Source organism: Echinops telfairi, unplaced genomic scaffold (assembly GCF_000313985.2).
Source record: "Echinops telfairi isolate 266 unplaced genomic scaffold, ASM31398v2 ScPeMD7_9;HRSCAF=40, whole genome shotgun sequence".
Lineage (NCBI taxonomy): Eukaryota > Metazoa > Chordata > Mammalia > Afrosoricida > Tenrecidae > Echinops > Echinops telfairi.
Genome location: NW_022103906.1, coordinates 41,299,122 through 41,324,310, shown reverse-complemented (window position 1 = coordinate 41,324,310; position 25,189 = coordinate 41,299,122). Strand labels below are relative to the sequence as shown.

At 39.1% G+C, this 25,189-nt stretch overlaps 1 protein-coding gene across 6 annotated transcripts in view; it reads left to right on the top strand.

Annotated features, from left to right (window-relative positions):
* Positions 1–25,189, top strand: part of NRG1 (neuregulin 1) — a 112,414-nt gene that overhangs the window by 68,561 nt on the left and 18,664 nt on the right. For all 6 annotated transcript variants that reach the window (XM_045286676.1, XM_045286675.1, XM_013005822.2 and 3 more), the window contains exons 2-3: positions 8,505–8,634; positions 19,701–19,759. In XM_045286676.1, the coding sequence (XP_045142611.1) occupies positions 8,505–8,634; positions 19,701–19,759 (189 nt within the window). The remainder of the gene's footprint in view (positions 1–8,504; positions 8,635–19,700; positions 19,760–25,189) is intronic.

Below are 25,189 nucleotides of genomic sequence, written 5' to 3'. Positions count from 1 at the left end.
TACACATCTGACTGCTCTCTACAAAGTCAGCAGTTTGAAACCACCAGCCACGTCTCAGGACGAAGATGAGACTTTCTTCTGTAAACATTTACATTCTTGGAAACCCACAGGGGCAGTTCTGCTCTGTCCTATAAAGGGTCGCCTAAGAGCCATAATCAATTCTCTGTCGGTGAGAAGAATAACACTATCTAATAACACCAAATAATTTGCTCACCAACTGCTGGAAACGTAGATTCGGCTTTTTGATTCATTATATATGAGATCAATGTTATAACAAAAGCTATAATTTTGCTTTATGAGAAAAACACTCGAAGGCTACTTTTCATGCTGCTGAAGAAGGATGACCGTACTTTTCAGAGAGCCTGGAAAAAGGACAGAGGACTCCACCAACAAGAAATCTCTTGAACTGACTCCAGCCTTAAAAATATATACCTTAAAAAACAGAAAGCTAGCAGTTCTTAATTCACTTGTGGACTTTGTATTGCCTTCTTCCCCTGTGTCATTTTATGAATTTGTAGCTAGAGGCATGCTATCAAAGATCTCAGAACTATTCTTGTCAATCTGGGGATAAACACTAACATGTGCTAAGGCTATTTCTAGTCTCATCAGTCTGTATGTGTTTTGTTGTTGTTGTGTGCCCATCTAATCAGTATAACGCATAGTGACCTTTTGCACAACAAAATGAAGCAGTGCCCATCCCTGAGCCATCCTGACATGTTTGAGGCCATGGTTGCAGCCACTGTGTAAATCCACCATATCCGGGCTCTTCCTCTTTTTTGAAGACTATATCCTGTACCAACCATGATGGCCTTCTCCAGGGCTTGGCCCTTCTGGATAGCAAATCCAAAGTACATCAAAGTTTTACCATTCTCACTTTTACGGTCCTTTCTGGCTATACTTTGTCCAGGACAGATTTGTTCATCCTTCTGGACATCCATGGAATTTTCATATTCTTTGCCAACATCATAATCCAAAGCATCAATTATTTTTTTGGTTTTCCTTATTCATTATTTGACTTTTACATGCATATGATGCAATTGAACATGCAATGGCTAGAGTAAAGCACACTTTAATAATCAAAGTGATACCGAGTCTTCAGTCATTGTTTAATGCTTCAAATCTATTGTTGAGATGGTCTCTAAATTCGGGTGGAATATAAGCTCTCATGAGCTTATTTTAATGAACTTCATCTTGCATATGAGCAATTGATGCATACGAGCAATTGATTTGCATATGAGCAATTGATGGTTTGTTCTGTGTTCCGCCTCTGGCCTTGTTCTGAATTGAATGGCTCCATTCCTTTCCACAGATATTGTCTATTTGATTCCTGTATATTTCAGTTGGCATTTTCCAGGTATAGAGTCTCTATTTATGTTGTTGAAAAAGCATTTTCAGTGAATAGATAATTAAACCAAAACAACCTCCCAAACTCCATGCCATAGAGTTGATGCCTACTCAGAGAGACATTATAGAAGAGGGTAGAACTTCCCCTGTGAGTGTCCAAGACTTAACTCTCCACAGAGCAGTAGGTGGTTTTGAACTTCTGACTTTGTGGATCACAGCCCAACTCAAACCTCTACACCGCCCAGAGTCCGTTCTAACCCTTGGCCCTTCCTTACAGTTGTTCCTAACATTATTTATCTTGAAAAATTCCATCATGCAATTTCTGGCATAGATTTTATCACTCAAGCCATATTTTCTAGCTACAAATCCTTCTCTGGGGAATCTTGGTGGTGTAGTGGTTATATGTATAATGTTGTTAACGAGCAGGTCACATAAAAGATGAGGCTTTCGACTCCTGTGAAGAATTATACTCTCAGGAACCCATAGAGGTGGTTCTGTTCTGCACTGTGGAGCTGTTATGAACCTGAATTGACTCAGTGGCAGTGAGTTTGGTTTGGGAATAAAATTCTTGTTTCCAACTTTCACATTCCAAGCATTAGTAATTATCAATGTATCTTGATTGCATATTTGATCAATTTCAGACTAAAGAAATTAGTAAAATCATTTTCAATTTCTTTCTCTTTGGCATTCGTGTTTGCTCCGTGAATTTGAATCATGCTTGCATTAACCTTTCTTCCCTGTAAGTTTATGGATATCCTTCTAGCACTGACAGGATTGTACTTTATGGTAGATTGTGAAGTATATTTTTTGACGGTAACTACAAATGTGGTTCCCCTTCAATTTGTCATTCTGGGCATAGTCAACAACATGATTGTCCAATTCAAAATGGCCAACACAGTTGTTCTCAGCTCACTGGTGCTTAGGATGTCTTTCTTTGAATGTTCCATTTCATTTTTAATGACTTCAAATTTTCCGAGTTTCGTATTCCATGTTCCAATCATGAAAATGAATGTTTGCTGCTGTTTCTATTTTCCTCCATTGAGTTATGCTGCATCTGCAAATGAAGGTCCAGAACTTCTTATCTCTTCATATCTCTAAGGTTGGCCTTCCTTTGGGGAGGCCGCTCTGCCCAGGCATATCTTGAGTGTCTTCCAACGTGAGGGCCTCTTATTCTTGTTGGGGTTTTACAGTTTGTTTTTTATTATTTAAAAATGTTTTAATCATCTTATTGGGGGCTCATACAATTGTTATCACAATCCATCCATCCATCCATTGCATCAAGCACATTTGTCCATTTGTTGCATCATCATTCTCAAAACACTTTCCTTCTACTTGAGCCCTTGGTGTCAGTGCCTCACTCGAAGGCCTTTTATTCTGGCACTCTGTCAGAGTATTCCACTGCGATTCATAAGGTTCATGTCCATCATCTTCAGAAGTAGATCACCAGGTCTTTCTTCCTATGTTTACAATAATCCGAAACCCAGGTTCGCCACTTCAGTACCCTGAGGATGTTTAAGTGTTTTCACAACATAGTAAATTTTGATCTGATTCTACTTTGGGAGTTCTGGTTACATTTATAGTATCTTAATCAAATTTGTCTCCCTACCTTCTCTTTTTGTTCCTTTAACACAAGTCAGTTGAGGGGAGAGGTCAGGAGAGACAGGATTGGAATCCAAGGCATAGTATTGGCTCTGGGAGCCTCCTACTCAGTCAAATGTCTTTTCTCTCCTCCTGACAGTTTCCCCCTCTCCTTCATGAATGTCTATTTGCTATTCAGTTAAGGATTGAATTAGCCTTGAAAGACAGGCTGACTCAGAATGACAATGCTGTGGTGGTTTTCAGTTTAGTCCTGAACTTTTCTTTTGGAAAACGAATGCCTGCACCCCCCTCTCTCCAGAGGCGTTCATAAGAGCTGCATCAGGTAGCTCAGCTTTTCTATTTTCACTTCTGGCCCACAGCTTTATTGCCAGGAGCCACGCAAATCATTTCCACCCATCGCCCTTCCCCCACCCTCCCAGGCAGTTCAATTTGCATCTAGTACCTAATTTCAGAGGACCTATATTCCAAGCAAGGATAATATTTTCCTATTTAAAAAAAGACAATCTAAGAGCAATTCCCTATTTAAAAAAAGGGAAATCTAAGAGCAAGAAAACATGCAGATCTCTAAATACATAGACAGTGAGGATATCCAGGTGAGATTTTTTTTTTTATGGTTTTCTTTTCTTTTTTTAAAATAACAATGACAACAAGAAACAACAAATTAGTTTCTTAGCCATTGACAGCTCTATTTTGGGATATAAAACATGTTTCATATGAAAAATCATAAATAGTTCTTTAGTTTATTTTCTATAAGATAATCATTAAGTGCTAAAAAATACTGGTAAGAACTCATTCACTCAGGGAAGACAGATCTAATGATTGCTCCTTAGGGTATGGACTGCACACTAGCGCTAATTTCTGGTAATTGTCAAAGAAGAATAGAGTGCCTTGTTATCAGCAATTTGCATTTGTGTAATGGTCCTGGTTTGTTGGTGCTGTCTACTGCACTGATAAGGAAAACACTACTTAAAACAAGCAAGAGAGTAAGCACTCATTGGCAGTATTGTTTTCGTTTTAGCTTGTCTTTTGCAGAAAAATGCCTCTGTGATTCCATGGGAAACTATCTGGCAGGGAGCAGAGGACGTTTACTTCTTCCTGAACTCTTTAGCCATTCTGTGTGTTTATAAAAGTGTACAACAATATGAATTCTAAAATATTAAGTTCGAAGCAAAGCTTATCCCATGTCCCTAATACTATGATCTTCAAAGATTTAGAATAGCAATAATGTTGTTGGTTTTGTTGTTGTTGTTGTTAGTTGCCGTTGACTCAGTCTGTACCTCATGGTGACCTTGTGTTGTGTTACAGGGTAGAACTGCTTTATAGGGTTCTCTTTACTGTAACCTTGACAGAAGCAGATTGCCAGCCCTTTTTCTCACGGGCCACTGGATGGGTTGGTATTGCTAACCTTTTGATTGGCTATTATCAATTATTGTCAAACAGTTATGATGAAATCAAAACAATGGTTACTGATATTTACTTATTATTTTACAGCTATTCAGTGACTCACTTCCCAAATTAGACCAGCTCTCTTGGCATATTTTTCTTTTTTGGTTACTATATTTATCATATCTTTCCATAGTTCAAGCATGTCAAGCAGAATTGTACAATGGTTACCACAATCAGTTTCCGAACATTCTTTTTTTACATGGACCCCTTGACATTGTCTCCCCTCCTTCCCCCCTTCACCACTGTACCACCTCCCCCAGAAACCCTTATTCTACTTGGTGTCTCTGTAGGTTCATCAGTTCTGGGTCTCATCTATCAAAAACCAGAAAAACATATAGCACAACTTCAAGAGTGTGATTTTGGAGGACATTCATTTCCTAAAAAAATTTGAGGCTTGGTTGTATGTTATTTCATGGGGATGAGTCTTGACAGAAATGTTTTTGCTTCTATGCACAAAATTTATACCATTACTTGTAGTAACATCCTCTATTTGTGTGCAGTGTTTCCACTGAAAATAGTTTAAGCTATTTCACAACAATATTGTGATCATTCATTTTGCAGCTGAACTTACTGAGATGGGCAGCTGGGCGCAGTCACGTAGATCATCATTGGTAAAATCGAGCGCGTGCCTGATTCTTCTCAGCAAAATTCAGAATTGACCTTAACTATACTTTATTTGGAAATGTCTCCTTTTAGGGATAATTGTTGTCTTACCATTGTTATCTCGGATAGCTTCTGTTGCTGTCACTAGGCCTCCCCATAACCCAACCCAAACCTCACTGCTGTCCAGTCAAATCCAACTTATTGACACCTAGAGAACTGAGTAGAACGGCCTCTGTGAGTTTCAAAAGCTCAGCTATCCCCATGTCCAGCCCGGGTTTTGCTTGGAATTGTTCCTTAGTCCTGTGCTAGCTGTCGGTGAAGAGCAGCTCTGCCCAGGCAGCTCACACTTTGTGTCCACTGGGCATTTGTTGCTGTTCTTTAATCCCAGCAACATTTTGATCTCACTGCTGCTGAAAAATAAAGTGGTAAACACAGTGACCCGTGACTGTAGGAGACCGTTGCTGCTTTATCGCTTCCAAGGATATCTAGCCACTCTCTGATAGCCCTTTACTAGTTTTAAGTGTTGGTGTAGGTGCCGTAACTAGGTGCTACAGAATAGAAGCATAGTTATTTTGGAGAGAGATTTTTAGTGGTGAAAACAAGAATAATTCAAAATGTATTCATACATTTACTAATCTTACATTTTGGTCATTTCAAAATCACCAAGTGCAGGGATTTGAATACATCATGGCTAACTGGCATTGTAAGAATCCCTGCTGGCACAGCGGGTAAGGCAGTCAGCTGCCAACACCCACCCCACTCACTCTGCGGGAGAAAGCGGTGGCAGTCGACTTCTGTAAAGATCACAGCCCGGGAATCCCTCGGGGGCAACGCTACTCTGTCCTATAGATTGCTGTGAGTTGGAATGAATATAAGACAGTGGGTTGTGTTTGGGGGTTCTTTTGTTTGTTTAACCTTTGTTGTTAGTTTACAATTTATGCAGAATGTCCATTTGGGGAAGGTGGGTGCTATTTTTTGTTGTTTTTCAGTTAAAGGCATTTTGTTCTGAAAGAGCCTTGTGCAGTGCTCGGTGCTCAGTTTGGATGGGAAACCCTTTGCCACCTGTCAGGGCAGCACAGGCCTCGAGGGTATGCCTTAGGCTGGGGCTTCTAGCCGCGAGTGAATGGTGACAGCACGCCGCAGGTGGTCTGTTCAGTACTGCCACACGGGGCAGCAAGGGCACTCTGCCCAATTTTTCATCCCAAAGAAATCTGTCAACAGTTTCAAGGGCTGAAATACAAAGCCTGGAACATTGAAGACAGACTACCTCCTAACATTATTAAAAGGCCATCTCTGCGGATGACAGTGTTAATCCATGGCACCTAAGTCAACAGCATATGTTGTTGTTGTTGGGGACCCTGGAGCTGGTTCTGCCTCCGTGATCCTGCATGCGACAGAAGAAGGCACGGCCAGGCCCTGCGCCATCCTCGCCACGTGGTGCTTGAACTCATTGTGCAGCACTGTGTCAATCCCTCTTTCCGTAGGAGAGTATATAATAGTGTGTTAAAGCGACATGCTATGTGAAGTATGCAAATGTTTTCTTCTCTGGGACTTTACAGCCCAAATGCTGCAAATCACATTGGCTTCCTTCTGATGAAGAAGATGAAGTATAGCTGAAAGTAGACAGTAAAATCAACCCTCTTTTTTTCTCTGCATGTGCGTGCCTTTTGCTACATTTGTTTGGTTTGGAGGCTGTGAAGGATGCTTTGAAATACATTTTTGAAAAGGACTTTTTGTTCGAGTAATAAATAATATTTCAAAAAGACCCGCTTCTTAATCATAGTAGTCATGTTTCATGAATAGTATGTGTCTTTGAAATCCCGATTTTCTTGTCGAGCTTTTTCTCTGATTGGTAAATACCAACATTATAATTCTTCCCTACTTGCTCAGTACTAATTAGTACTATTATTCATTGAGTGTCAGTTTGTGCCAATTCCTTTGCCTAACATATTTATAATCATTTCCCAAAAAATCCTATTAGAAGCCTAATATTCTTGTGTTACAAATGGGAAAATTGATCACCTGGGTGGTTAAATGCTTTGTTCAAGAACATGAAGCCAGTAGGAGACAGGATCTGAACTAATAATGGTCTCTAGAGTCTAAGTCCTTTTAACTGTTCTCTGCTAAGTACTATGAAATCCACACTGAGAACCATGGATTGGTCCAAAAACCTTCCTAAGATTAGCGAGTAAGAGGCAATGATGACCTTGGCCAATTCAGAAACTGAATAATTAGAGGTTGATTATTTTGATCAAGCAGGATAAAAATAAAGCTGAATAGACTAAACCAGTTTTAAAAGTTACTGTAAAATATAGACTTTTGCAGGAAACAAAAAAAGACAGGCAAGGGACCTGGACAAATAATACATGGTAGGTCTTGTGAAAGTTATGTAGTAGGGCATCTGAAACTCACACATAAACAAAACAAAATAGAAATTGACAAGGAAAAAGAAAAATAGAGACAAGTTAACAATGAAAAGATGTTTCAAATTATTGTGTGAGGACAGTTTTTTGTGTGTGTGATTATTTTTTTCCTCTTGAATAATAGATAGAATCTTCATTGGGTTAAGGGGTCCATTTTGATTTTCATCCTGATGAACAATTTTTAAATGAGATTTGTTGCTGAGTTCACACAAATAAGTGGGGGAAGTTGTGGTACTAAATACTGTACAGCAAGCTTATGCTTCATGTAATCATTACCCACCTGGTGGAATCACGGTTTTCAACTGCGCTTGTGTAGAACGCTGAAGTTTGACAAGTGACTATCAAGATTACTGAAGGAAGGAGGCTGTAAAGGCAAAGTAGGACTTATGTCTATTCTTAATTCTAAATGAGCGATTTTGTAGTGCTTAATTCTACATTTTCAGACTGTCTTTCCACTTCTTGAAAATTTTCATGGTCATCAGGCAACAATGGGCGTCTATGGTGAAAGTGGAAATTTTGAATAGAATGGCTGCTGTTGTCTTTGTTAGTGTATTTTTAAATTTAAAAAATACTAGGCATGCATAGCCATGTTATGCTTTGCTATGCGATATGTCTTAAAAACTATAACTTCAGTATCCATACAAAACATAATTTCCCAAATGAAAACCCTTATCAATCAGTTGTCATTGAAAGATTGATTTCTGATTTGACCTACATTGACACGACTTTAAATAATTGCTTTTGAGTGTTCCTGAAAGATATACTTTACTTAATGATCATAGATCATCTCTTTGCCAATTACATTAGAAGGTGAAATATTGCTTATAATAGGGTTGAGCGTCTTTTCCTACTTAATTATGAGTCAGAAAATTAATGAAATTAATTACGTCTTTCATTAACCCTTTGATAATTAAACTGTTTACTTAAAGCTAGAAAGTCCTTCTTCCTATTATTTCCTAAGCCTCAAAGTGCAGTGAAGCCAATGACACCTCAGGCCACCTCTTCCTTTTAACCAATGGAAGAGTACAGACTGCTCAGAAGGGGAAGAAATGGATGTAAACCTTTCCATCTTCTCTTTCTCTTGTGCAGCTACTTCCACATCCACAGCCGGAACAAGCCATCTTGTAAGATGCGCAGAGAAGGAGAAAACCTTCTGTGTGAATGGAGGCGAGTGCTTCATGGTGAAAGACCTGTCCAATCCCTCAAGATACTTGTGCAAGTAAGACAATCACTCCTGTCCGGGGCTGTGTCCATAACTGCTTATTTCTGTATCTTATAATGCATTGCGATTTTTTGTTTTTCAATTCCATTACATTCTGTGAAATATGACTGTCTTCTTTGTCAAGTGTTTTTGAAAAGTTTAAACCATTCATCATCTCCTCTGTTATATCAAAAATTGTTTGCTGCTTTATTTTGATGTTGATTTATTTATTTGCCACCCATATTCATCATTCTGCTTTTATTGTGGCTTTCCTCTTCGCTGCCCAGAAGAGACATGCCAGAGAGGCATGCTATTTGATAACCTGCTTCTCTAGCGAATGTGTGAATGAAGACGTAAGATAACATCCCTTTCTTACCCCCATGGCCTTCTGCAGAATGCATAGACACCTCAGAGAAGCAGAAGAACAGAAGACTCGCTTTGGCACATCTGCTACCCTTGGGGATTACCTTATGGTTTCAGAAAAAGATTTCATTGAATTGTAGTTGTCCTCACTATGGAAAAAGACAATAGTGGATTTCATGTGTTTTGAAATGCACTGTGTATATGTAGAAAGCAGGGTCTTTTTTTAATGCACTGCCTTTATTTATAGCTATACCTCGGATGGCACACTTGTGAATGCAGAAAAATCTGCCACTTCCGTATTCACAATATATACTGATTTGAGATGAACAAATTTTGTCATATCCTCTAAGATTTTCTCTGATAATAATAGTAAGTACCAGAAGCTAAGAGTTATAATCTAGAAAATAGGAAATTTATTTGGTACACAGGTACTTTTTTTATTCTTTCCAAACCTTTGGCATACAATATAATTAGGTTTTAATAAAAACTCCCTCTGAAGAAAGTTTTAATTCCTTAAACTCTTCTCCTTTCAAAATAATTGTACCCCTAGAATCTGCATCATGTATAGTTTACTTCTTTAAAAGCATCCGAGACCACTATATTTTAATTAAATCACGAGACACGATCATTTTTCATCGTAGTCTTTGCAGATTTACCAGCTGAGTGAATACTCTGACAGTTCCTTCATTTTTCTAGGAGCCAAGGTAGTGGTTTCCCACATATTAATGTCAGCTGCTCCGTAGTAGCCCTTCCCCATCCTACACAAAACACGCAATTGTGTTAAGTGCTCATCATGCGTTCTACTTTGGTATTATGCCCACAACTGCAATTTTTCTTCACCTACGCAAGTTTTCATTAATTTTTAAGCCCAATCAAGAAAAAAATGTTGCTATACATTTTTAATCTTCCTGTGAAATAGGTGTTGTCCTTATCATACTATTGAAAGCAGTAAGTGATGAAGGAGCACTCTGTCTTTCCCAAGCCAATCGTCTAGCGGCCCATGCTTACCTCCAGCTCCCGTGCACTTGGCATCATCTTCATCTGAGTAAGGGTGGGTGGTAATTAGAAGAGTTCACGGAAGTGTTAACGCTTCTTCCTTGTGCTTGTGGGAAAGAGCATTTTGACAGCTAACAGGCTGACAGCTCTTTTCTTCTTTGGGGAAATGACCTTCTCGATGCGTTAAGGCAAGTCGGTACCTTTAGGGAGGAATTGGAGTATATTTAACATCCAAAATACTTCAGACCTCCTTCCTAGATGGAAGACGTATGTATATTTTGTTCTTTTTTCCCCCTTTTGTTTTTAAATCCCAGTAGTAAAAGTATGTTTAAGATAATCACTGCTCAGTATTTAAGCAGAGACACTTAATCCACATGTCCTACGATAATTTATTGTTCACTAGACCACTTGAATGGGAACAGAAAAGAACAAAATTGTTGCTTTGGCTCATCATGGCCCTGTTTGTGAAGTCAGTTCATAGTTTCCATATGATCCATCTGTCTTTAGCAAAACGTTGCTGAAGCGTGAGCCACCCCTGCAAACCGGCGTCACTGTAGGGAAAAGACATGACTCAGAAGCACCACAGGCACAGAAGCTTCCAAGTAGTCTCTTCGGTCACCGCCTCTCCTGTTTGTCTTCTTGGGGGTTGACGCAGAAGATTGTTACAGAAAATCACGTTGTCTCTCAGTTTCAAACAAGGTGTTCCGAATGGATTGACCAGATAACGGTTAAACACCTCTCCACGGAGAGACTGGCTGGATGCTTCGACTTGCCCCAGGGCCTGGGGGGGCCCTTCCACGGTGGTTCTCACCCTCTCTAGTCCTCTTCTCTCGCCAGTAATTTAACATGTGTCCCAGAGAGACACTGGCTACTCTTCCAGATTACACAAAGATGGGGAAAGACGTATGCTAGATTTTTTTGTTCTTTTTGGCGCTACAGTGTTCTATGTTGTCATGTGGTTCAAAGAAACAAGATAACATATATGTTCTTCTGAATGTTGTCAGAAGAAAATAGAGAACTGTTTTGGATAATGTTTACATTGTTTTCAATCTGAAAATGAGTTTGTATTAGACTGTGCTTATAAACCCAGTCTGTTGTCCAGTAGATAGATATGAGTTCATCGGGAGGGAATTACAACTTTACACCAGTTTTAGTGAACAGTCTTGGTCCCTTTCACTTTAGGTCTTTGTTGAAAAAACAAACAGCAAGCAAACCAACGTGGATTTATAAATAAATAGTTAATATAGCCTCTAATTTTTTTCCAGGAACTCGGTGAAATTAAATGGGTTCATTTCTGCTAAAGCATGGGGAAGCAAGTGATTTTTTTTTCTTATAATAAAAAGTAAGTGATAGTATTACATGCTCTCTGTAGACATAGGGAACAAAGCACATCCCTTGCCTTAACAGCATTTAGTATCATGCATAAATCCCATTTCTCCATTGTATGGAACACCAGCAGTTTTCATTTGATTTGGTGGCGTGACTGGCTTAGTTGATAACTTTGGATGTGATAGATCATTTTCTGTCTCTGAACACTGGCTTTTTTATGGACCAAAAAAAGGGATGAAGCTGAATTTAGAAATAAGAAATTCAACCTTCAAAAATTGACCTGTGTGGTTTTGTATAATTAATTTTTCTGAAACCAGGTAGGAAAAGAATACGTTGGAATAATTTGGACATGGTTGTTACATGCCACAATGTCTTACATGCTTAGGTCAGTGGCTTCATCCTAGGAATTTAAAAATAAATCGCAACTACAGCAAAAGGACGCTGGGCAATGGAGCCTATTCATAAACTCTGAAGGCAAGCAGGAGACTTCAGACATTGAGATAGCAAATAAGGAATCATAGTAACTTCTTGAGTAGTAGAGAGATACCACATACATTGCAGATGTTCAGGAAAGAGAAATTTTTATAGAGGCTAGAGAAATTAACCATTTCATAGGGGAGAAAGGGGCAATGCAACACACTAGGAAAGCTTACTGTATGTAGAATCCTGGTACGATGATGGTATGCGCACTACATATGAATACCGGGATTTACTTAATTAAATGGACCTTGTGGTTCCTATGCAAAGTTGTGTCCTGCAGCAGCAGCTTCATAACTATAGAAAGAAAAATATGGAACAATGTAAAGGATATATATTGTGTTAGAAATCCCAGTCTATAAGAACAGATAGCTAAGCCCACCCCAACTCCAGTCATGGAAGGGTTTTTTCATCACAATTGGTGTTATACTGTTTTCTGTATCTGAGCACTGTAATCATTACCACATACAGATAGCATTTGTGAGAGCAAGTAGATAACCCTCTATTGCTTAGATCTAGACCAGCGGTTCTCAACCTGTGGGTCGCAACCCCTTTGGGGGTCGAACAACCCTTTCACAGGGGTCGCCTGATTCATAACAGTAGCAAAATGACAGTTATGAAGCAGCAACAGAAATAATTTTATGGTTGGGGGGGGTCACCACAACATGAGGAGCTATATGAAAGGGTTGAGGCATTAGGAAGGTGGAGAACCACTGATCTAGACACTCAACTCTTCATTCTCTTTTTTCCCTAGCCTCTTGCTACATGGGTACACACCACCTGCCATCAAAGCAGTTCTAGCGCATAGCGATCTCATCTGTGTTAGAGTGGAACTGTGCTCCCTGGGGCTTCCGCTACAGATTTTTCAGATGTAGGTCACAGGGCCTTTCTTTCTGGATGGATTTGAACCTTCAAAGCTTGACTTAGCTGCTGAGCATGTCAACTACTTGCCCCACCCAAGTTGTCCCGGCTGTGTGCTTGAAGGTACCGCTGTGAAGCTGCTTCTGATTCCAGGCAACCCTATGGGCCGGAGCAGAACTGGCGGAAAGGGCTATTGGCTTACTAGGTAGTTCTCCATTTTGCCTTTGGCGTACTAAATTAGATGGAAGAACCTCCCTTGAAAGAGCCAATTTAGGTGTCATTGTGCTTGACTTCTGGTGCATTGACTCAATGCCCTAAATCGTTTGTGCCCTTTTTCTTCATAAAAGCAGCTAACTAGCCCCATGAAGTATGAAGCCCCTTTGAGATTCAGCGCTTCCAGTGGGCAGGAAGTGGTGAACAGAAACAGACTGACTTCAGCCCTCGTAGAATCCCCGAGCTGCTAAGAATGAGCAACATGGGCATTTTAACTAATTGATCGAATCATAGATGATCTATGTGGGGGGAGGGAAACTAGTCAGGAGCATAGGAAGTGTCTGAAAAGAAGTGGATGTAGCAGCCCTCGACTTAAGACACATACAGTCTCTATAGAATAAAATGCACAGTTGTTAAATATTTATAGTAAAGGACTTAAAACGTGTGTATTTAGATGTTTTGTCATAAAATGTAGTAGTTGAAGTCGACAGAAACCAAAAGCTTGTCTAGTCTGCGCCTCTGGGTTGTTTGATGAGACAAGAAGTGTATCCTCCGGAGAGGAAGAGCAAACCACGAGTTGACGGTCCGTATGTCATTGTGTCAGTGATGTGGGGATGTATGGGATGTGGATTGATCCCATAGCCAATTAAATGGTCTGACCCCCAAACTTAAGGATACATCATGTAGAATAAACAATGGCAAGGGGGTTGAGTCTACCCATGAGCACTTCAGAACAAGCTGTGCAAACAGAGCTGTAGGAAAGGCAGCAAGGTTCAAACAAGGGCCGAGATGGGGGCGGGGCGGGGGATTGCTAATCTTGCTCACATTGCCTCCCTCGCCATTGGAATTACATATCTGAGACATAGCATTGGAAAGCAAGAAGAATTCACTTTTGTGTGTGTGTATCACCATTTACTCTGAGTCCAGAGTAATCACTGTATGTATATACTGTTATTTCATAGTCTGAAAATTGGTCCCAAGCTCATCATGAAAAAGAAAGGGTTGCTACTGCTTAACTATATAACGATGGGGATACATGAGTTTGGCGCTAAAATACACATTCTTGTGATATTTTATGTTGTAAACCAGGGCTGATCCTTGGGGACATAAAGGGCTTTCATAAATGATACTTTTCTAAATGTAATTATGTTGTAAATCCTAACCCCTGTGCCTGTGGCTCTAATTCCATCTGGGAATCGATTTCAGTGCTATCCTGCTGATGGTGCAAGATCAGTGTAGGCATATCTTGACCTCTTTTGAAATATACAAAGAAAAATGAAGCAAGCACGAGAAGCTGACGTGGGAAAGACATGCCAAGCCACATGAAGATCTCCAAGGAATCGGGAAGCAAATCTGTGGCAAGAGACAAGGGCCTCGCCCAGAGCTGCCGGAGAGGCTCCACTGAGCCAGCACTCTGAATTCTGACCTCTACCTCTCTCTGTGAGACAACACATTTCTGCTTGGTAACGTCACCTGCTTAAGGAACTTCTGTGACAGCGACACTAGAGAACGGAAACAGACACTGCACAGAGATCTAGAACACAAATTAGAAAAGCAAATACAAATCTCTAGAAATTGCATTCTAAGGTCGATAACAGAAGGAGGTTCATCGTGAGAAAGAATGCAGACCAATAGTAACAATCCATTTGGGAAAGTATAATCTACAACACAGACACCCAGTGAGCGGGCGGCTTCTGGAAAGAATGTTGAGTAGACTAAGGGTTGACACGAGTCTCTATTTGCAATATGCCACTGTAGACAAGCAGCTGCGTTATTTGAACTCGTATATGCACGAGTGTATCCACTGGCAACTCGAATCCATGGAGTAAGAGCCAAAGTTTGTGATGTCTATCATATAAGGCCATTGATATTCCCCAGTCTCTATGTATCGACACTTCCACTATTAAATATTTGTAAACATAGACACCCTAATAAAGATTCTGTCAGAATTGAGGGAGAGCAAAAGGACATTTGAGATTCTTCTTCTGCAGGCAAGGTGTTTTATGATTGTCAAAATATTGTACTGTGGAGTGGTGACTGGAGAGAGAGGTCAGGTAAGCCTTCTCACTCTGCCTGCCTGGATAAGAAAAGCTTAATGAAAATTAGCAAAATTAAGAATTAAGTGATGGAAAAATATTCAAAAAATAAAAAGTTAAGGGATGGAAGCTCGACTAAGGATGGCTTAAAAATTCATCATGAATTGTCAATGGTTTGTAGAATTAGCCCATTCTAAATAGCCAGAAGTTAATTGGGAGCTTGTGGGTGTTTCTGAATATATTGAGATACTCCACAAATAGAAAAGAAATAATGTACATACTCTAGCAGAATGTAAAAATATACAGTAAGAAGTATTGATTCTGAAAATACATACATTCTTGATTAAAGGTAAAATAAACTTGTCAGGATGGTAAAAGTGTATCAAGGTTATTAAAAACAAGTTTTGTTTTATTGCTGCTGTGCAGGGATCTTGATTCGTATATTGTGCTGGTTTACTGAGTTATCAGTAAATTGGTATTTCAGTAACAGGATTTAAATGTGAAGTGATAGACATTTGAAGAATAGTAATCTTTTCAAGGTTGAAGATACAATGCTAAAGGTTTTAATTTTATTTTATATTATTAAAAAAGATAAAATTCAGTATTGCCTTATATTTGGCAAACTAGCTAACTGCAAGAAAATCTCTTTGGATAGAGTTTTCGATTGGACAGTGAGTCTGATCTTAACTTGGTTCGGTTGAGTACACATGCTTTGAATGCCCTTTCTGAGCCAGGCATTGTGATAGGCATTAGTGGTACACAATAATCAAAGTGTGGTCTGGTCCTTCAAGCTCAGTCTGATCTAGCAGAGGAGAAAAATATAGCAACAGAATAGGTACCTAAGTGAAAGGTATCAGAGCAATTTGCAATGAGAGAGCTGAAGGGGAGATCATAACTTTGTAACTGAGGGCAAAGAAGTAGGGAGACAGAAGGTAGAAGTAAGGAAACGGTTAATTGCGAATAGGTGATGCCTAAGCTTACACAGATATATTGGTGAAACTTAAGTCCTGCACAGAGAATGAAGGGGGAAAATAGAACAAAATTTGAAAACAGATAAAGACCAGAATTACCAGTGTGATAGACCGTGCAACCCTCAAGACTTTGCCTGTTAGAAACCCTGCTATTGGGGAACTGAACCCACCCTAGGGATCAACTTTCAGCCAAACAATTGGCAGATCTAGCTGCTGAACAGTAATGCCAGAGAAGAATATACTTTTCCATACAATCAATCATTTGAGACTCAAAGTGCAACATGGCAAAAGGGCCCTGTCAAAAGTAGGGGAGGGAAGTGGGAAGAAGGCTGTTACACTGAGGGCACTGCAACCGATTTCATGTAATGAAACATGCCCACATTGCTGGTGGACAGCGGATCTGATCTGTAGAGTTTGCCCTGGACGACAATAAAAAAGTCATTCTATTAAGGACAAATGTAGTACAAACATTAAAAATAGATACTAGAGCAAATGGAAGAAAAAATCAGGAGGAAGGGGAATCCCATCTTTTGTTCTTAAAGAAACGATGTGGTTTAATACAGCCCAGGTGCTTGGTTGTTTGTCAAACATGGCATTTTTCTTAAGAAATAACATTTTGGGAGTTTCCTCAGAGACATGGAAATCATAACATTATCACTTGATTTAGTGCAAGGTAATCTCCCATGAGAGAGAGCGAATTTTTGAATAACACACAGAATATCAGCTGCTAATACAGAAATATGTTAGAAGCTAGATATTCTGTCAAAAGTAATTCCATAGAACTTAATAAGAGCTTATAGATCAGACAGACTTTCATTAGCATATGGTGCCTATGATTTCTTTACACAATCAAGGCAGAGTCTACATTTAGTAATGTTTATACGGAAACTCTTTCAATCCATTTCTGTTGTCTTCCATCTTATTTGGCAACCATTCTAGATGTTTACACAATTACCTAACAAGCATTGGTGCAGAGCCATGGGTATTTTTTATTTGTTTCACCTCCATGGTTGTCTTTAAAATCCATTGACTCAATAGTGATTTTTAAATGTCCTTCTTCTGCCCTCTTTGGTGGGTAGTCATCAGAAGAGGGGATGTCAAATGTACTCTCAGTGATTCCGTGTGTTAGCATAGCATCCATTCAGAGAGCTTTTATGGTAAAAGATACTTTCAATGACTTTTATTTAATCACTGACAGAGAATGAATAAAGCTCAATGTGCTACCCAGACCCCAACAGCAAGATACTCGTCTGTCAGAATAAGAGGTCCTTACACTCCATCTTGCAAGTCTACAGTCTCTCATATCTTACGGGCTATGTGTCTTTTAAGAAGTCCCAGTGATGCAGTGGGATAAACCCCAGGGTACTAACTGCAAAGTCAGCAGTTCAGACCCACCTGCAGGTCTATTGCAGAAAGATGAGGTTGTCAGCTTTCTTAGATAGCTGTTCTGAGAAACCCTCGTTAGCAGTTCTGCTCTATCTTGTAGAGTCATTGTGAATCACAATCCATTCCGTGGCAATGGGTTTGGTGCTCTTTGGTTTGGTTTGGTTTTATTGTGCCTTTAGGGGATCTTGTTAAAACACAGATTCTCATCTTTGATTCTGGGCTGTGGCATGACATTCTGCATTTCTACTAACAAGCTCCAGGAAACACTGGTGTTTGGGTTTCACTAAGGACACACTTTTCTCGAGTGAAGATGAGCATTAATGAAATGATATTTTGGTTCAGATATAGCACTTAGTTGCTGAAAGGATTTGTGCACTTTGAATAGTTCTAAGTGTTCCTATACCAAATATTCTATATAGTCTTATTATGGAGCTAAACCACTATCATGCTAGTTTTCTGGAAAATAATCTTGGTAGAAGGTTTTAATAACTAGAAAATTAAGAGGGTATGATTATTGACTCCTTTTACCTTCTTGCCCTTGGCCTGCTGACCGCACAACTCTGAATCTCAGATACTGACATGATGTTTTACATTACTTCTATTAACACACTCGTGAATCTTGAGCTCCTTGTTAATTTTATGAGCCTTAAATAAGGACATTTTTGTCTTGTCTCAGATGGTTGGTTTCTCTCTCTCTCTCTCTCTCATACACACACACACACAAAAGTGATTTTACATCATGTTCTCTGCATGAAAAAGAATATTGTTGTGTGATCGATATGATCATTTTTATTGGTCAAGATAAAAAGCAGGTAAGATAAAAAGAACATTGTAACATGTCTTTTGTTCTTGAATTATCTATGTATTTATATGGTTGAATATATGTCTGTATGCAACGTAATTACAAAAATGAAATAACTAAAAAACTTCAGAAATTGTTTAAGCGTTAAGGAAAACAATTTCTATCTCTGTTTTTCCTTTTTCTCTGTGGAGGCATTGTTGCTAAAGCATAAGGAATAGAATTTTTTATGAAAACGGACCCAACATCATACGTTATAGTTCTTATACAGATTTCTCTTTAGATCTTCCTCAGCCCATTGCAGCAAACATATTCTACCTATCAAAAAACACTCCATTCATTTATATATCGGTTTTGAAGGACTCAATGGAGCTATTTCAATATAAAATATTTCTTGTTGGTATTATTGATATTATTGTTAATGATCAAAATAATGCTGTAAACTTACATAAGTATTTATGCTAACACATATCTGGAACTATTAAGATGTCCTCTTGTAGGCCATGCTTCCTGTAGTAGGAGTAATTAGAAATGTCAAGTCGGAAGACACTTTTTAAACACTGTCCTTGGTTGGAAGGGAAATGAAGAGATGCCAAACCTGTGTTGGTAAAACGGAATAATCTTGTTCACATCTGTCTCAGGTCAAAAATGTTGTGCAGATACTTATGTATATTTACTTATTCTCCAGAAAAAAGCATTGTGTTTAAATCATGATGTATATGTTATCAGCACTAATTTTAATAAGATGCTTTGCTTAAGGATACTTGATAATTAGATGATGCTGTTGTTTAATAGAACATCATCTTGGGGAGAATGGGTCCAGTGCCAGGGGCTTCAGTTTCCAGAGCAACAGCAACAAAATGATCAAATAAAGGACCTCCATGTTTAATCACAGCCCCACTGTATGACCTGAGAGAAGATCACGTATAGGATTCTTCATATTCCAAAAGAGGGAAATTTCCAGTCTGAAAGTTTGGTGTCTTGAGCGTTCTGTTGCTTATCACATTTTTACCCTCTAGGTGCCAACCTGGATTCACTGGAGCAAGATGTACTGAGAATGTGCCCATGAAAGTCCATACCCAAGAAAGTATGTTACAATCATGTGCAATTTGTTTTCTACAGCAGCAGTCACTACTGCTTGGTAGTCTTATAGCGCAGTTGTAACCGAATGCTTCTGTTCTAATTATGGTTCAGCCACTCAGGACATCAACCCCTTCACTATGACCTCTTGTGACTGTCCTTCCACCTCGGCCCTGAAGAGTGAGCCATCAGGCTGGCCAGTGGTGCTGGTAACCACGGCAGGCAGGGTGACCCAATTTCTTTCAACATTTTTGAACAGAACTATCAAATGGAAAACTGAGAGAAAGTGACTGGATTTAACTTCAGGTGATTCCCTTTGAAGGAAAGAAATCATCTGAAATACTTGGATCTTTCATTCAGACAGATTCACACACTACATTTTGTCTACAATTTTGATCGTGTGGGGAAATTCCAGAGAGTCTGAAAGCCATGATTAGCACAAAGATTCAGTTCCTGAGGGCGAACTCACCAAGTTCAAGTCAATTGACACTGAAGGGGCTTCTTTCTGCCATATATTCACCTCTTTTCTTTTTCTCTGTTTTTTCCACCATTGTTTTTTGTTTCTTCTCTCAGGTGCCCAAATGAGTTTACTGGTGATCGCTGCCAAAACTACGTAATGGCCAGCTTCTACAGTACGTCCACCCCCTTTCTGTCTCTGCCTGAATAGGAGCATGCTCAGTCGGTGCTGCTTTCTTATGGCCGTGTCTGCCCTCAGAGCTCACCTAGAGCTAGACGTGTTTTACCAGGTCTAACACTGACTGCCTCTGCCTGTCGCATGAGAACATTAACCAAAGCAATTGTATTACTCCCTCTGTGTGTGTCTAGTGGGCTCTGAGTTTCTAATAGGTGTGTGAGGGTTCAGATGTTTCTGACACTGATATTGAATAATGTGATGCACGCTGATAGTCAATATCAAGCAGTGGAATTGCAATAAAGGCATTGAAAAGTCTCACTTTTATTGATAAAATAAAAATCATTCCACTAAACAGTCCATCTTCTTTATAAAATGACAACATTCAGAAAAGCAGGTTGCTAAGTGCTAACCCACATACAACTGAAACGCTGGTAAGTTCATTTTGGTTCAGAATGTGTTATTTATCACAAATAAACATAATCAAAAGAGTTTAGGTGTTTCTCTTCATTAACCAAACCATTTGCATCTAGGTATAAAAAAAATGACACGGAGTAGGAAAATTAAAAACAAACATTTCACGAAAAATGAGCTATCCTGGCTTCCATGGATACTGACGTAGGGAGCTACTGTGTAATGAGGACTAGTGGAAACCATCCAAAAATTTTTAATGCTAATATTGATGATGACCTTAGGTCATTTTAAAATATAAAATGTATTCTTATTTTGAAAGAGAATATCTCACCTCTAGAATACATACACATCTATGACTACATACACATATATCGCTACTTTAATACAGAACTGTGGATTCTGATGGACTTTTGTGAGCTCTGGAAGTCCTGAACACCAGGCCTCTAGGACCCCTTCCCGATTTTATGCAATTGCACAGATAACTGGGATGTGTTTTTGTCCTTCTCTTGCAAGCCAGGACTCTTAGCTTTTGATCCTGGAGTTTTCACAGTTACAAACACACTCCATATAGCTACTCATTTAAATTTAGAGTTGGCCATATTTTTTCTTTAAAGGGCTAGAAATATTGTAGGGTTTGCAAGTGATACAAACTACTGTCACAAATGCTTTGCCAGTGTAGCATGAGAATAGAAACAATACTTACACAGATGGCCGTGGCTGTGTGACAAGGAGCGCTCACTTCAGAACACAGGGAGCAGGCTCAATTTGCCCTGGAGGCCAGTTTGCCAACACCTGATTTAGATGGTCAATTGCTTACCATGAAAAATGTTTCACAAGGGATTGTTGCATTTTAAGTTGACATAGCATGAAAAATAGAGCTGTGAACTGGTCATTTACCCACCTTAAAAGGATCCGAGATATACTTACGCACCGGGTTGCCAATTGCAAGTTAGATGGCTCGAAACCCACCAGCCACTCCGTGGGAGAAAGATACTGGCTCTCGGCTCCTGGTAACGCTGTGCAGCTTCAGCAGCCCTTTCCATCGAGCTGCTTTGAGTTGGAATGGGCTCAATGGCTATGGGGTTTGGGCATTTTGTTTGAAATGCATATGAAGTATAAGATTCAGGAACTTAACAGTCATTGGAGATCTAGAATAAATTCCACAATGCATTATGGGGGAATTAGACCCATTTATAGTTAACCAGCTTGTGAGTCGGTGATACGTATGTATGGGCTACCTGTCAAAGATTATGGCATAAGTATTTTTCTGTTTTGATAATGAACTAACTAATGTTGCTCAATTTTGAAGCACAATCTTCACTGTACTCACAAGTATTTAAATGATATACCATTAGTAGACAGCTTATTTTTCTATGGATTTCAAAGGCAGACAAAATGTAAACTGAATATAAAGGGGTGGCATGAAATGTTTTATAGCACTAGAGCCATTCTTTGAGGAATATGTTTGCAGAGAAATAACTAGACAGCAAATCTATTTGACCATGTAAATACATTTCAAATATATTTTAGACTTAAAAAACTCTAAGTTGAATTATTTTTTTGTTGCAGAAAATTTTACTGTTTATCAAACATAATCAGGATCACTATAGAGAAAAGCATTAAGATCAAATTATGTCTCCGAAAAATGAGTTATGCTTGGCAATGGAGAATATTCCCAACCTCTCTTTTAGACTATTTTCTCTTCTCTAGTACATCACTTAAAAATAACCAGTATATATTTATGAATTTCAGGATGTGTTTCCTTAAAGCATTCTTTACTAAGCCTTAAGTTACACTTTTTGGAGACATCCAGGAAATCTGTTGTTTGCATTTTGACCAGATTTTAACATGATTGATAGGGAGCTTATTTATGATCAAAAGAGTGTAGTGACAGTGGTGCCGTATGCCTGAGAAAGGAAAGACTTTGCCATTAGAAACTGCTTCCCAAAGCTGTCTTGTACACAGTTTGCTAACCTCTGTGTCTAACCTCTGTGTGTCTGAAATTCTCAGTGCTTATTGCTGCAGACCTCCACATGGGAGACAGGAAAATAGTTTTCCTACCCCTCAGAGCTTTATATTCAAATAGCTTTTATATTCAAATCCCCCCCAAAAGGGGATGCCACACTGACCATTCTACAATTTTAAGTGTTTATTTATATTTAGAAAGTCAAGAAAACAGAAGTTAAATTTTAAAGGAACTGTATATTTCCCACTTTCAAAGAAAAACTACTTGCAACGTATCAAAATATAAAGAAAACCATTCTCCAGCAACTTCGAATTTTGCAATATGTTTATTGACACATAACTCGTGTTGTTGGGACTACATACCATGATTCTAGCTATTGTATGAAATAATGCCTGTTGGGTATTTATTGATTCTTAAACTGATTTTAAATATAAAAAGGAACAAATGTACTTGTTATATGGCTTTCTTAAAGACCTCAATTTTTCCTGAAATAAAACTTTTTTTTTCCTCAGTTCTGAGGAAAATATTGTCAAGGACAGTCAGCTTAAAATTTGACCTATCTTGACACAGAAGTCATAGTTGAAGGGGATCATGTTCATTTTTGTGTGTGTGCATATGTGTATAGGTGATTTATAAATCATGCACAGCCTCAAAAGTAACCAGGAATATAGAACAAGTACATCATACATAACCTAATATATAATAAAAGCTAATACAGATGGGTCTAAAGTATAGACTAATTTTCAAGAGTACAAATTTAGAATGTTTAAGCACATTCTCAAAGTAGAGTAGGTAAACTTGTTTCTAGCCATAGATTGCTAGTGCACTTATGTGGATTTCTAAATGTTTAAAAACCCTATTGAAATTATTAGTTTATTCAACATATTATCCTATTGACAGGTGAATACAGGGAAGCTTTACCTAAGGCCGAATTATCACATATTCTAACCCTAACTGAGATTATGGTATGTGTGTGTGTGTGTGTGTGTACACGCTTATCTGCACACGGATATTTGGGAGTCAGGAAAGAGTCTCCCTTTCATTTCAAAGGGCTCAGTAGCAATACACAGTGGTATGTGTGGGCAGGCGGGTGGGCAGGTGGGTGGTGGGCATGTCTACATTTGTAAAGGTAAGTCAAAATGTATAAAGCGGGCATTAATTTGGTCCCATATAGAAATTATATCGACAGATTTCTTGTAGAAACTTCAGAGATATAAAAAGTTAAAACTACACATATGCCTTGAGATCATTTTAAAAAGCCAGACCTAAGATTAAAGTATAAAATTCTCAATGTCTTCAAACGTTAACAGAAACCGTAACTTCATGTACCTAAAAAAAAAAAATGGTTCTCTTCTAATGAAATTGAACACTTAAATTAACCTGGTTAATTATCTTTCTCCAAACATTTACAAAATCTGAAGGCAAAGAGTGAGTTGATGTTTAATAGTTCCTGAAGACGCTTAGATTTTAAATCGCAGTTTTATATTGCCTAGTGCAAGCAGGAAGTCACATGTAGAAAAGGAAGCCAAATTGTTTACAGTAACCTTTGTGTTTTTTAATTATTAATTGAATTTGAAAAATGTGGTGGCTAGGCAGAAGTTCAGTGGGAAGCACGTGACACATAATGAGCCTACACCAACATCACATTAAATATAACAAATAGTAATCACCTCTCCATAAAATGAATATCATTTGTGGATTCTACTATTCTTGATTCACAATGAAAGAAATATAGCCACCCCATCGTACAAATATATGATGGCAGCGTTTGCTCTGGGTCTAGAATGACGGATGCATGTTTCCTCTGCCTGCTTCCTTGTCAGGGCATATGGCCAGAAGAGATTCTAGTTTTAAGTGCCAATTTCCCATTGAATTATTGAAATTGGAGCTGCCTGATATGAATGACTTCCCATGAAATGAAATTATAGTTAGGCTCACAGACTTACCTATAAAACTGTAAATGCAGTAATATGTATGCATGGGCATGTCACTAATTTTATTGAAGACTTAACCAAGCTCTCTCTGCAACTAATAGTGATCATTAGCAGTGTTCACGTAGGCATGGACTACTGACTTTCTGGAGAGAGTTGTATGTGCCTCTCTCGATTTTAACCCTGAAAATAGTCCTGACTGGTGGGAAGAAAAGGTGAGAGGCAGAAACTGTTCTCGGGAGGAAAATGGCCTGACACCGTCTTGGAGATCTTTGAGGAATTTATTCTCAACTTCTTTGGAAAATGAGTTTGGGGGGAGTCAATCTGGCAATGAAATTCATTTGGATTTGAATAAATTATCATTTTGCTGTGAACTTTGTGCCACGATTGACCTCCCCCTCCCCCCAGGTTTTTGAAAACTTTAGATTCTTTGCCCATGTACTTTGGAGTACAGAGGGCTTCTCATATATGATACATAATGCTTCCTCTGACCCTTGTTACTGTATTTACTATCTGATTTTTTTTCCCATCTAGAAGCTTCAGTTTCTGAAGGGTGGGGTGGAGTTTCTAAATGCTATGTTCTTGAATATGCCCCAAAAGCCACCTGAATTTTTCTGGTCATGGAATTAATATTTTTTTAAAAGCCTAAATGCAATGAGTATCAGAACATAAACCTCAAGCAATGTCTGTGCTTAAACTCCTCCCCCCCCCCTGCTGGCTGCCAGCATTCGTGGAAGTGGGAGGGCACGGCGCGCCCGCTCCCTGGCTCCTTTGTTCCTCGGGCCCCCGTGAGACGTGTCAGTGTCGCCAGCTTGTCGGTGAGAAATTAGTCACTGAGCAGGTCGATGGCAGAGGCAGGACTGGAAAGCAAGAGGAGCTGTGCCCCTCTGTATCCGCTGTTCCTCCTGGTGGCTGTTTTTGTAAGGGAAAGACCCTGGTCCACGCGTTTTTTCTTTTTCAACACTAGGGAATATCTCCTCCTATTATGGAGCTCCCTGCTGTCTCTCAAGTGTGGAATCCAGGCAAGAAAACACCTCTGAGCTGCACCTCTGGGGTCATACATCCCTCCTGCCTGTCAGCCACCTCCCATGCAAGCGAGGTGACGTTCTAAAGGCTCCAC